Source organism: Glycine soja, chromosome 7 (assembly GCF_004193775.1).
Source record: "Glycine soja cultivar W05 chromosome 7, ASM419377v2, whole genome shotgun sequence".
In the NCBI taxonomy this organism is placed as follows: domain Eukaryota; kingdom Viridiplantae; phylum Streptophyta; class Magnoliopsida; order Fabales; family Fabaceae; genus Glycine; species Glycine soja.
The window spans coordinates 46,541,132-46,555,220 of NC_041008.1; the positions used below are offsets into that span (position 1 = coordinate 46,541,132).

General features: G+C 33.4%; 2 protein-coding genes across 6 annotated transcripts; one reads left to right on the forward strand and one right to left on the reverse strand.

The window, feature by feature from the left end:
- Positions 1-1,061: 1,061 nt before the first annotated feature.
- LOC114420271 (START domain-containing protein 10-like) lies at positions 1,062-3,205 on the reverse strand. Of its 2 annotated transcripts, none has more exons than XM_028386203.1 (6): positions 3,163-3,205; positions 2,665-2,726; positions 2,245-2,497; positions 1,730-1,888; positions 1,352-1,498; positions 1,062-1,271 (listed from the first exon to the last, which is right to left on the reverse strand). In XM_028386203.1, exons 1-6 carry the CDS (start codon positions 3,163-3,165, stop codon positions 1,152-1,154), a joined length of 744 nt encoding a protein of 247 aa, XP_028242004.1. In that variant the 5' UTR covers positions 3,166-3,205; the 3' UTR covers positions 1,062-1,151. The 2 variants fall into 2 exon arrangements, with proteins under 2 accessions (XP_028242004.1, XP_028242003.1); XM_028386202.1 differs by lacking the exon at positions 3,163-3,205 and adding an exon at positions 2,927-3,107.
- Positions 3,206-5,262: 2,057 nt separating this feature from the next.
- Positions 5,263-10,404, forward strand: LOC114420272 (uncharacterized protein YacP-like). 4 transcript variants are annotated; one of them, XM_028386204.1, is made up of 10 exons: positions 5,265-5,521; positions 5,590-5,714; positions 5,780-5,946; positions 6,035-6,104; positions 6,196-6,250; positions 7,092-7,175; positions 7,461-7,499; positions 7,756-7,802; positions 8,316-8,429; positions 10,110-10,404. In XM_028386204.1, exons 1-9 carry the CDS (start codon positions 5,354-5,356, stop codon positions 8,419-8,421), a joined length of 861 nt encoding a protein of 286 aa, XP_028242005.1. In that variant the 5' UTR covers positions 5,265-5,353; the 3' UTR covers positions 8,422-8,429; positions 10,110-10,404. The 4 variants fall into 4 exon arrangements, 2 of the variants coding, with proteins under 2 accessions (XP_028242006.1, XP_028242005.1); XR_003668369.1 differs by lacking the exon at positions 10,110-10,404 and having other exon boundaries at positions 5,263-5,521; positions 7,092-7,263; positions 8,316-8,346; XM_028386205.1 differs by lacking the exon at positions 10,110-10,404 and having other exon boundaries at positions 5,264-5,521; positions 7,753-7,802; positions 8,316-8,346.
- The last annotated feature ends 3,685 nt before the right edge of the window (positions 10,405-14,089 follow it).

A 14,089-nucleotide genomic window follows, 5' to 3' on the forward strand; every position in this document is an offset into this window, starting at 1 on the left:
AGTTACGTATACGTATACTAACATCAAATCAATGAACGGAAGCAACCGTTGAGTTCTTGATCTTCATGTTTATTGGGACCACCTTCTCCTTTATCTTTGTATTCAGAACGAATATAGGAATATGTATAGGGCATATCCAACACTTTTATTTTATCTGTTCTAGTTAATATCATTAGCTCAATTTTTTTTATAAAAAAAATTAACAATAAGCTCAATTCAGCAATCCATATCATTTTTCAAAAAAAAAATATATCATACTTTTGATTCAATCCTATAAAAAGAATTGAAAAATTAAATTTTGTAATTTGTAAGATTATCACTAGCCTGAAAGCTATATAGATTTCCAAGATGGAGTTTTTATATATGCTTTGTTGATGTGGAAAGAAGTTAGAAAGAAAAAAAAAAGGACAAAAGAAATTGGATAGGAGATAAAAAAAAAAAAAGAGTAGAAAATGAATAAATTTTTAGATTATCTAAATTAAAAAACAGAAGAGAAATTAGAAAATGTATATAAGTTTTTTCTCGATTTTTGTTGTTGGATAAAAAGTAAAAAAGAACAATATTTTCATATAAATATATATTTGACTTAATATAAAATACTAATAAATAATGTAAACAAATATTAAAAAATTAAAAATTAGTATTCAGTATTATTAACACTTAAATTATAAATATATTTTTAAATGAAATAAATAATTTATCATTAGTCATTGATATTTCATGTTTGAAATAAACTTAAGTTTAAAGGAATAAAGATATTTATTCTTTTGTAATAAATAAATATCAAATAAAATTAAAAGGATAAAATATGTTTGTTTTTTTTTAAACATCTTTGAAGTGTGATTTTAGTCTTTTTACAAATAAACTTGTACATTCTTTTTCTTTAATTTTGAAATACATTACTTGTGATCCTTGTATAAACCCCTTTTCGTCTCTATGTAATGAGTTGTATAAAACATTTCCAGGAAATTAGTCTATGATACCAAAAAAGCGGAAAACAGAGCCGAAAGTCTTCTACCTGGCTGAGTTGTAATATGTTAGTACAAACTTAAATCTCCATCTTAAATGCCGAAGAAATTAATTCTATTTATAATACTGTGGTAAGTAAATCTCAATGATGGGCATTAATACTATACTTGGTTACAAAGTAATCAAATTTCACCTTCACTAGGACATGCTTGGGCTAATTTTTTAAGGTTTTCAATGATCATAACCAGTTTTGTGTTAAATCGATTGACAAAGCACTTGGGCAGCCATCCTGCAGGATCCAACTGAAAGAAAACAAAGCCATGAGCAAGAAAGCAACCTTCTAATTCTGTTTGTGGAGAAGAAACGTATGAATATTAATTACCTGAACAACATAAGTGACCACACATGAATCATCTTCAAGCTTCTCTACCACCCACCCTGACTGTAGCAACAGTCCTCTGATTGCATTACTTTGCTCCGGATGTAACCCTGCAGCTATTTCCTTTGGCAGTGAAGCAACTGCTACCACCTATAACACCCAGTTAACATTTTGTTCCATGATTTGAAGACACAACACCAACGGCTTGTTCAGATAAATAAATACTTATAGGATAAGAAGATAAATGGGTTTTCCCCATAAATTAAAATCAACTTATTCTCCCGACACTGAAGTGCATTAGTTGAACTCAATGCATTTATCTTTTTCAATAAGTGCTTATGCAGGACCTAAGTTGTGCTTGATGTCATTTTTAGTACTAACCAAGGTGCCATCTTCCATAGTCTCACGCCGCTCATAGACAATGAATTCTCTATTCCTGAAGAGAGGCTTGGAGTTATCACCAAACCTAAGACGAATTATGCTGAGGTTGTCTTGAAGATCTTTTATGTACCTGGCTTCCACCAGATCAGAGTCCCATTGCTGGCTTAATAAAATAATAGAAAAACCAAGATCAGAATTTATGTAATCAATAATTAACCATTCTGTAGTTCCAAAAATAAAAAATTCAAATCAAACCTCCGTGACAAGGAACAAGCATGTAACGTAATGTACAAAGAGGAGGAATAAACAATTAAGAAAGTAAAAGACAAGGCATCGTGCAATTTTTTGTCATTCCTATGGATGTCAGCCACAAACTAAAAAAAAAGGTAGGATTAAGGACAATGCTTGAGACAAAAGTTTTGTTTTCAACATGCTGGATGGGAATCTAATCCTCTTAAACACTCCTAGCTAGCTACTATCTATGGTTTCACCTCCATTAGAAAATTGATATTCACCTTTGCAGCATCAATGGCATTGGCCACTGTTATGAACTGTTGGGGAGAGACAGCTCTAAGAACCCAACGGCTGCGAAACGTGTGGAGTGAGCCTGACCTGCGTTTTGATATCTCCACTCCATTGTCAAGAGTGAGCATCTTCCATCCATCATTGCCATTTCCTTTGTTTGTGTCCGAAGCTGCCAATAACTCTTGTACGCAGCTTTCACTCGCAAACTGCACATACCTTCTTAGGGAGTCCTCACTTATTGACCTTTAACAGAATCATGGGGAGGGTTTTATTAAGTTATAGGTCAAAGAAAATTCATAATAAGATTGAACAAAACTATCGAACACCAAGTCGCCTACTAGGTCACTCTCTAAAACAAATATTTCTCATGAGAAATCAAAATGCTTAGTTAGTTTAGTTTTGGTATTCACCAGGATCGGCTGCAAGGTGCAGGACTGCTGCTCATTGTGGCTGGAACGAGGGTATCAATTGCCTGCAGGTGTTGAACTATTTAAGACAATAAAACACTTGGTAAACTGAAAGGTACGTACACATATTTATATATATATGCGTGTGTAAAGGGAGAGGGTTGTGTGATGATATATGAGTGGTTTACAGAGAGGTTGAGAAGTGCAAAATAATAAGAAGTGGGCAGAGGTGATTGCTGCACATGCAGTGCCAGAAGAACCTTACATGATTAGAGCAATAACCCTCTCTCTCTCTAGATAAAAGATAGATTCTTTTTTCTTCCAAAAAAGCAGCAAGAACAAGGCTAGGAAATATGATGCACATGGAGTGTTGGTGGCTTTTGGGAGAGGAACAAAACATAGGAAAAGAAAAATACAAGAACTTCATTTCATCCACACTGATATATAGCAAAGCAAAGAAAGAATATAGGATTAGAGAGCAAAGCTAGGAATTTGCTATACCATGCATAGGAATTTTGGAGCTAGAAAGACATATTCATCATATCATATGGTGTATGGTTAGTGAACAAAAAAGTGTATTATATTCTTCTCCAAAAGACAATCCCTACCACTTTGGAATTCTTAGGCCCCAGTCACGTGTCATGATAGTTGATAGAGCTGGATTGCATTTCAAACAGCAAGGCAGGCAGAACCGGTCCCAATGAACTCTTTGGCACGGTATTTGGGATTGTCCTTAGCGTAACGTTAGGTGTAGTACCAACAACTAACTTCCCATTCTATTAGCATTTCACCAAAAACTTCTTTGCTACACTCTACACTCTTTGGTTTTTATTTTATTATACTACATACATGTTTCTGATATGTCACAAGACTTCTGTTGAATTCCACGTGCTCTAGTTTGTGGAGCAGTTAAAGACGGAAGCGGGCGGGGACTGCTCCTTTTTCACACATTTAACAAAGTGACAACAATGTTACCCTATGATAAGTGATGTGCATGTGTCTCTCAAAAGTATAATCAAAGGAAGGAAATTGATCATTTTAGATACTCCTTCTATAATCACATTACATTCATTATTACACCCACCTTATCAAATATATAAATAAAGTAGTGATTATTTTTATTTGAACTAAGCTGAGTATAATGCAACCCTAAAAGTAAATTCAATTAAGAAGGATTGCTTAAATCTTATAAGAACATTTTAATTAATACACCCAATTAGAGTGAAACCTGACTAAACTTTGATGACAAAGCCCAAATTTTTAGCCTCCTCCCTGAATCTTGTGAGGAGAACTATCATGCATACATACTATGGCAATTTAATAGATCAACAGTACACATAATTTTTATTAAAGCGGAACAGAATTTTATGTAACATGTGACAACTGTAAACTGAAAATACAAAATGGTATACGGCAGCTCCAACTTGCTTAATGCTTAATTAGATAAATTATCTCATTTTGTATTGATCTATATACCCAGGTTGTCCTGTTTCCAACATGAGACACACTGCCAACTGATCGATCATGCCTTAAAATGCCTAGAAAAGTATTTATTACAAAGCAGATAATCGGACTGCTTTTCTCCAAGCCAATGATTGCCTATATATCAGAGAGAGAGAGAGGAGAATAGGCCGGGGAAGGGGAAAGAATTTTGAATATCAAGTTTAATTATTCCTAACAGGATGGCTCTCATCAAGTGAAGATGATCCACTCAAAGACCATACCGAAAATAATACTAAAAAGGAGATCATGCTTCAAACCCAAAAATGTAGCACCATTTTTTTCAATCATTATTTTTTGGTACAGCAATTTTCAATGACTTGAAGCGGCAAAGGAAATGCCCGTGGATTTAGATTCCTTATGTTATCATTTAGCCCCGAAGGTGAAGAAGAAAAACTGAAAGTTGCGTATAGGATAAAAGGTTAAATTATCATTCCCTCAATCAATTCCTTTGACTGTCTCTATTTTAAGTTTTAATCCTTATACAAGAAAATATAAGTTTTGGTTCTTACACAATACACGTTTGGTTTCTGTCACTATCACCAAAGAAGGCAGTTACAAAAAATTATACCTGTAAAAAAAACGCAAGAATTGAAATTGAAATTTTTTTCGTGAGAATTAAAACTTATTGACACTTGGTTGCCAATGGTTAGAGACTTAAATTAGAGACCACTTGGTAGTACACACACCCACACACATGTATATATATATATATATATATATTAGAAATTTTAATATTATACAGTAGCAACATTATTTATTTTATAATATAATTAGTCTATTAATTTAGTTGGTTAAAGTTTTATGTTAATAATTTGAAAGTCACAAATTTAACTCTTGTTTGGACCCTTAATTTTACATTAATTCATAAAACATATTTTTTTTTTAAAAAAAACACTTACAGATTAATCCAAAATTATACCAATCACGTACGTAATCCGTAAATTAAGGACATTTTTAGAATTTTTTCTTTGGGTGCATAAACAATATGCTTGGTGCAGCTAGCATGGGCCCAGGCCAGGCCCTTTAAAATTCGATTATTGCATTGCAAACGAACACGTCACGCCCCGTAAAACCACACACACACAAAAAAAGCATTAGTAGCATTTAGTAATTAATATTTGGATGAGATGAGTTGAAAATGAATGGAGAAAAAAAGACGAAGCGGTGAAGAAGCTGAGCGAATTGCAATATGAAATTGAAAGCGGTTCCATGGTGGCATAATTGGTTAGTGGTAAAAGCAGGATCAAGTCACAGCAGCCTCATGGTACGCAAGAAGCAGACTCAGGATTCTGAATCCACTCCTCCAAGAATCACATCCAACGTCAAACAAAACCTCCGCTTCCTAAAGCTATGGAAGGTAATACTAATAATTTACGCACCTCATTATCATACTTACTCATCCTTATGCTATTTCAAATCAAACAGAGCTTCCAGAATAGAAATTCTAGCACTCCTAGGCCTTCTACCAGTTACCGCAAGAAGAAGGTCGAGAAGGAAGATGATGTTGTTGACACAGACCTCTATCGTGATCCCACCACCTCCCTCTACTAGTAAGTTCATCTGCACTCTTTCTTTCGCTAAATCTAATTACTCATATACATGTCTACTCCTACAGCACAAACCAGCAGGGTATATTAGACAATGCCGTCCCTGTACTTCTTGTGGATGGCTATAATGTGTGTGGCTATTGGATGAAGCTCAAGAAACATTTCGTCAAAGGAAGACTTGATATTGCTCGCCAAAAGCTGATTGATGAGCTTCTAACCTTTAGCATGCTTAGAGGTCTCTCTCTCTCTCTCTCTCTCTCTCTCTTCCATTGCAGTGCAACTCTTTTTTTTACATCTTTTCTTTTCTTTTTTCATTTATACAGAGGTCAAAATCGTTGTTGTCTTTGATGCAATGATGTCTGGACTCCCCACTCACAAGGAAGATTTCGCTGGGTACTCTTTTCTTCATATCATACAATCTACTTGTCAAGTACCATTTCTGTTTACCTTAACATTCTTTTCTATGACTTTCGCCATTTTGCAGTCTTGATATCATTTTCTCAGGTGAAACATGTGCTGACACATGGATTGAAAAAGAGGTTAGATATTTCTACACTATCCTTGCTGCAATTTTACTACCATCAATTATCATGGATTTTTGGAGAGTTTTCTTCTTTTGTAACATGATTTAGGAAAATCAATTTTATTATCTGTTCGACATACTGATACTACGGGTGTGTTAGAGTAAACAATTTAATTAAATACCATGGATCAGTTTAGATAAAGTTCTTAATATGCCCTTGTAGCATGTAAGAGAAAACATAATATATCTCAGCTTTTCGGAGAAGTCGGATGAGAGAGCTTTTATAGAAGTCCAAGTGCCTAAGTTGATTTTAACTTACGAGAGAAGTGAAGTTCAATTCATTTTATTTTCTTCTACTATAAGTAATTATTCAAAATTTTATCCAAACTGGCTAAATGAGAATTTATTCAAAAGCTTAGTGCTTGACTGTGAAGCTTACCGAAATAAGCTAAAAATAATTTATTTTAATAATTTTTTCATTAAGCTTATTGAAATAAAGCTAGAAAGATCTTATAAGAAAGTCACAAACCACTTCTATAAACCCATGTAAGCACTATGCCCTCCAGATCTGTGATTATTGCAGTGGGATTTTGTTTTCCAAAATGATATTATTTTCTGCACGCATGGGCGTTGAATTGCATTGATGTCAGGCATGTAACTTTAAAGGGTTTTAACAAGAGAACCAAGGTCATCTCCATTTACAGTACTCCAATTTTGCAGCAGTATAAGTGAATCTTTTTGCATTGGAATTGACACTAGCAACAGAGAACTTCTTCATCTTTATGAACACTGTACATCTTTCATTTCCTCTTATTCTTTGAATGGAAATTAACAGTAGTATTCTTTGCTCATTTTAGGTTGCAGCTTTAAAGGAGGATGGTTGCCCCAAAGTCTGGGTAGTCACTTCTGATCACTGCCATCAGCAAGCAGCACATGGAGCTGTATGCTTCCTTCCTATAAATTGAAAACTTGAGTGAAATGGATGCAACTTGATTGTCAATTGTCTTCACAATTCTTTTCCAGCTATGAGTATTTCACTCTCCTTATCAAAATATGCAAACTATATAATTTCTGCATAAATTAAAGTAATTCTCTGATCTTATCATGATTACCTTTTCATGATTCTTTAAATGCTGATTAATACCATCACTTGATTATCAAGTAACATTGTCTGCATTGTGCAATGTTTATTGGTGCAAAAGTTTTATACTGCTGCTGACTTTCAGGGAGCCTTTATTTGGAGTTGCAAGGCATTGGTTACTGAGGTAAAACTTTAATTTGAGGCAGAATGGTTCTGTATGTTATCCTCTCATAAAATTTCTTTCTTAAATTCTCTGGTTTACTTTGTAGATTTAAAATCCCAGGTTTTCTGATGGAATATTAGATTTTAATAGTTTACATCATTTAAAAGTACTTAGACATGCAATTAAATCCTAATTTTTATTTGCTATGACATGCCTGATGATTTTTATGTTCTTCAATGTTTTACATGGTCCCTTTTATTAATTGTTTCGCTAGTAGATCAAGGCATCACAAAAGGAGGTTGAAAGGATGCTTCAAGAGCAAAGGTGTGCTCTGACTGCAATAATTTGAGAAATATTTATTTTTCTGTCTGAAATATGGTCTGGTTATGTCTTTTATGTTTTGTTTTGTTTTTTCACAGTATGGTTTATGGGTTAGTGTGTGGATAACTGTAACTTGAGATGTGATATTAATGCACTGCTAATATCTAAACCAGTATAATTCATTATCTTTTGTTAAAGACACAAATCTCCTTAATGAACATTATTTTGCAGGATCTTGTAAGGATAAGGTCATGCAATCACAGGAACCACCAGCATCCTAAACCCCTACCCTCATCCCTCCATTAAAACAAAACTTACAATAAATAAAGAAAAATGACAAGAGACCTTTAAAGTTTGGATATTTTGCTTTGTTAAAATACAGCGCATGACATTTTTAATATTGAATTGAATCAATTTGTCTATTGTGCAGCTTATGTTGGTGTTATGAGAAAATGCCATGCTATCCCAGTGACAGATCTTGCTGATTGGTTTGCTTATTCATGTTATTATGTACAGATCCACTTCTTTTCAAGGTAGATTATTGAAGCACAATCTTGATGCAGAAGTAGTGGATGCTCTGAAGGACCTGAGGCAAAAACTATCTGAAAATGAGTTGAAGTAAAATATCAGGTTAAATTTATAGTCTGATAGTTTAGTTTGACAGGTGAATTATCTACTAGGTTTTAATACTCTATCTGGTGCTAGATGCTTTTCATTTTTTGGCATGTGGGCGTGCATTTATTATTAACAGTGAAGCTGGAACCCTTCACATTTTGGTTGGATTATTTTTTGACATAATGGCTAAAGCCAAACAGCATCAACTGCAGAAAATGACACTGCCTGCGTCAAACAGAATTGAGATATTGTATTTACCATTTAACATCAAGACAACATCCTTTTGAACTATATTGTCCAAGTAATCAGTAAAGTGAATGATCAATAACATACCCATACAAGGACTATTAAGATAAATTTTTGCTCCATAAAAAAATGCAACATCACTGTACTTTAGAACAGAAGTATTACTAATTCTTCTCTTTCTGTGATTTCGAGGAAATAATAATACTAAGCAGAGGAGCAAAACTCGTTTAGGAGTAATGCATGTAATTTTGTTGCTTTTTATTGTCTGTTAATTATGTTACAAGCATTTCTATATTTGTTTCACAGACATTTATGAAAATGTCATTTAGCATATTTGTTCAATCTGCCCTATCCAATTGATTATCGAAATGCATTTCGTAATTTGCATGTTGGATAGTTTTATTTCTAGAAATTCATAAATGAAAGCAAGATCTATGGTCTCAGATGCCCAAACTTGTAGTATAAACCCAAGTTGGGGATTAAGGACAAGTCACAATTGGCCCAAGCTAATTGAACTTGAGGGGCAGTGTTGGAGAGCAAGTCTCACTTGTGGATTAGAAACAAGTTAAAGGGTATATAAGTAAAAAGACCATGAGTTCATGGTGTCAAGACTTTTTTGGATAAACAGTTCACTCTGACAATAAATGAAGGAAAGACTGCCTTATCTAAAAAATGAAAGCAAGACCTGTGGCCATTTGTTTCCTGCACCTCCACTATTGCATCCTGCACCTCCCATTGCATTCCTAAAAGCCCATTCCATTTGCATTCCAGAATGTAATGAGAGGTGCAAGAGGCAATAGCTAGACCTATGACCTCTGAAGCCCAAACTTAAAATATAAGCCCAAGATGGAGATTAAAGACAAGTCACAATTGGGCCAAGCTAATTGGACTTGAGGGGGAGTGTTGGAGAACAAGTCTCAAATTGGTGGGTTAGAAACAAGTTAAAGGGTATTTAAGTAAAGACCATGAGTCCATGGTGTCAAGACATTTTGGACAATAGGTCACTCAAGTTAAGCTCACTAGTATACTCTCCCTCACTGCATGTATGTGTGTAGTAGTGGAAAGGAGGGAGAGGGAGCAGATCTTGCTAGTCAACTTATTTATTTTATTTCTTTCTCTTTCCAAGTGCTTTGTTGCAATTACTCTAGAATTTTGTCAGTTGTATCAGTTGATATATTAAGGCGCTAATCAGTTTAGGGAGTCAAACTTGAGCTTCAACAATTTTGTCAACCCAAAAGTTCAAGTTCTATACTTGGTTGATTATTGTGAGCACAATGTTTTGCATAAAAATGAAACAAATTGTAATCTTGCCATATTACGTGATCAATAACCAACTCCCATTTACGAGTTTCAAGACATTTGATATCTGTTATGATCGCTCCTCGAGCATGAAGATAGACATCTAAATGTTTGGTCAAATTGAAGGTTTCTCGGTAATCTGTTTTGTAGAACAAGCTTTGGAAAGACCCTGCTCGATAGCCAACAAGATTGATCAAATGCGAAAGACCCTGCCCCAAAAATTGACAAGTATCCCTTTTTGAGGCCATCACTGACCATTTGTTATTTGCCTATTTTATAGTTACAGTTACTTTCGTTTGTACAAGCGAAGAGAAGCTGAAGTATAAAACATTTTTTTTAAAATTATATTTTTCTATGTTTATAAGTGTAATATGTATTAGTTTAAAACTTTAAATTGTATTTTTTAATTAGCAATAAATAAAGACGTGACTCGTGATTGGATTTTGTAGTGTGTACTTACAGCTAGCTAGCATAGGTGTAATGTAAATTTATATGTTAACCAATAAAATGTTGCTATTTACATTTGAATTTATTCCAACATGCATATTATATAAGGATAAGGCATGTGAAGGTAGATAGTAGTGAAATTATGGTTTATTGGAGGTCAAATTCATGCTTTAACCCTCGAGATTTAATTGTTTTTGCATCTTTGTTGTTTGCACTGGTAATCAAATAGAAAGAGAGAAATGTGATTTGCGGTGTAGACAGGGACAGAGGTAGATAGTAGTCACTCACACTGGTCACAGACGATGGCACTCGTTGTAGTTGTACTACACCTGCCACCGCTAAGGAATGAGTGCGACATCAATGCACTGGTCGTCTGACTCATACCCCACCACTGTATCCGTATCGTTTTTGTTGCATATTATTGTTTGGTCCCCTTCCTTCTTCGAATTATGATTTAGCCAAAAGCTATTTCATTTTTTATTTATTTATTGGGGTTATAAGTTAATTACTAGTAAATGTTAAGAGTCGGTTCAACTAGTTCTTTTTTATTTCCGGCTTTTTTGGTTCTCTTTCGTTGCCATTCTACCTGAGTGATACATAAAGCATTACCCCGTGACATATAGTCATATAATTAAGGTAAAATTTTATTTTTTATCCCAGATTATCTTTAGTTTTGGATTTAATTTCTTACTAATTTAATTCAAGAATTGGATTATTTTATTTCGTAAAATCGTGTAATGTTGATCTCAGATCATAATTATTAGATAATAAATGTCACGTGTCATATTTTGATTAGTCAATAAAAATAACAATGCATTTCATCTATTATGACATGAAGGATTAACATTACACAATTTTACAAAATAGAAGAATCCAATCCATGAATTAAATTAGTGGAGGATCAAATCCGAAATTAAAAATAAATTGGAGAACCAAAAATATAATTTTGACTATAATTAAATAGACCTATAATTGCCTGAGAACAAATACATTAAATTAGATTTGACTTTCAAACCATGCTTGGCTGGCGAAATTGCGATTAAGTTTTAACGAACTGTGTGTGACTAGTTAAGCTCCGTACCTGTTTTTGTATTTCAGTGACCAAAATAGATTGTTGTTTTGGGTGATGTGGTGAAAAAGAGATTAAATGACATGTCGAGGAGTAGAAAAAAAACAGAGCATAAGCATTGATGAGTTGTATCATGCTTGCATGTAATCACGGGATGCTTGCCTGCATATGAAGTATGGTCCTACAAATTCTGGAAGGCAATGAGAGAGGGTACTTTTTCTTAACCGGGCCAACCAACAAGTTAGTTCCAAAGTCTTTTTTTAAATCTAAAGAAGAATAAATGCGGAGACAGAGGGTCAAAAATGGGTCAGATGGTCAAATGCTTGACCAGTCACTGCTTTGATTTGGATCCAATGACCCATTAAATGGAATCGATCAAACGGTTTAATAGTGGACCCATTCATGCAATCCCCTCCCCGGCCTCATCCCTTCTGCTTTTTTCTTTTTTTGCAATTAAATTTCTATTGGCAATGTGAGGAACCTGCTCAACTAACTACAAAAATAGGATACTACTTGATGTAGTAGTATTACAGTTACAAACATGACAAAATTGGTGCATTTGTTTTTTAGTTTCTGACAGGTCTCTGAGACTGAATCCACCTGTGAGGCCTATCTGACCCTGACTTGACCCAGGGCAGGGAACTTGTTGCCTATATGCACAGCAAACCTCGGGAATTACTCCTAATCCTTCTTCTGTCATATATTTTAGTGCCACCCCAGCTTCACACCCACCAAAATTCGAGTTTGCATTCTCGCTATCAATTAACAACACTGATGTAACTCTTTTTTTTTTTATAGTATATATCTGACATAAATAAGATGAAATATGTTAATGGTGGAGATTCTCTTGTAGCATGCATCAGTTACTGATATAATAACGCATTAACATTTAGCATACGCAAAACTAACAAGCTCTTTGATTGCAGCATATTTTAATTTATTTTTCTATCTAGGAAAAGTTGAACCAATCGTCCATGATTCGTTTTTCACGAACTAATTACAGTATCTGAAGAAATGTCATACTAGACTTAGCTATAAAAGAGTCGTACCACAAACAAATTGTGCCCTTTTTTCGAAAGTAGAAGGAGAACAAGTATCCTAGCTACGAGAAGAACAAGAATGCTAGGCTGCATTTAGCTAGTTCCTCTTTTTTTATTGATATGTTTTATTAATAAAAATATTTTTTTATTACTTTTTCTGTTTTTATTATATTGCCAATGAAATATTGAAAACAGAAAAAATAGTTTTTGGAATTCCTTCACAATTTTTTTTCAATCTTGAAAAAAATACGTCTAAATGATATAAAATCAAAATTTATTTTCAAGTTTCTTCATAAAATTAAAAAAAAAACTCTTTAGGAATTACTTTTAATTTTTAATAAAAAAATCAAATCTAAGTTGCGTTAGATTGAGTTTAGTTTAGTAAAAAAAATATTGAGCTTAACTAGTCAAATATATAAAATTTGTTGATGACCACTTTTTTAAGGAAAAAAGATTAATGTATTTCATTTATAATAAGGGAATGAATACAACGAAGAAGGTAATCAAAGAATTGATGTTAGAACTAATTCATTGGACATCATTGATTAATGTATTGGACATCATTGATTAATGTATTTAAGTTAAGATTAAATTATTCAGATAGCAAAGAGTTCAATCCTTGAAAAACCAAGAGGTTAAGAAAAAAAAAACGGATGCTAGCATGGAATCTTACGGCCTTGGCTAAAGAATAAGCTACAAAATCCTATCAACCACATTAATGGATAACCACTTAATGAGTATATCCATAAGAGCATGGGATGAGTCAGCGACAAGTTTTCATTCAATGGGTGGGTGATGAGGGTTTTTTACGTGTGTATGTCCCACTCCATTATCATTCCTAAGTATGACCAATATGTGAAACAAAAGACTTCCTCTAGATATTTAATGCAAATGTATATTTAAAGCTCAAACTCAATATGCACACAAATTTTGTAAAGTTTGGTTTGATTTTTCATAACCACGAATCTTAAGAATTAAAACAAACTTTTGTGTTCTTGATGCTAAAGTATGTGCTCTCATACAGATTTATTAGAGACAAATCTAGATGAATTTGTATAGAAAATGTTTCACACTTTTTGCGGAAAAGATTGTTAAAAAAAATTCTTAGGAAAATTTATAAAATATTTTTTTATTATTATTCAACTTTTCTAGAAATAATTTGTGAACTATATATAAATTATCAAGAATTTAATAATTTTATAACGGTATTTGGAATGTTATGACATTTCTAAAAAAAAGAGAATCAGAATTTTAAAAAAAATATTCTTGAGACACCTCCACTGTTACTAGACAAGAGACCAATGACATGTTGGAGCTATAAGCAAAGGTTCATCTAAAGTATAGTTCAGTAGAGTAAAAAGAAAATGAAAAAAAAAAGTAAAATGAGATAAAAATTATTGCATATTTCAAACCACAAACAATTTCACCTAGGAATCAAGGAATCATCCTAGGAAAGATTTCCCTCCAAGCGAGAAAAGTGGACACAATGTGATTTGAATCCACATGGGAGAAGGTATGAGTTCATAATATTGGATCTTTAACTATTTATGTCAACCTGTATTGACTCTAAAATG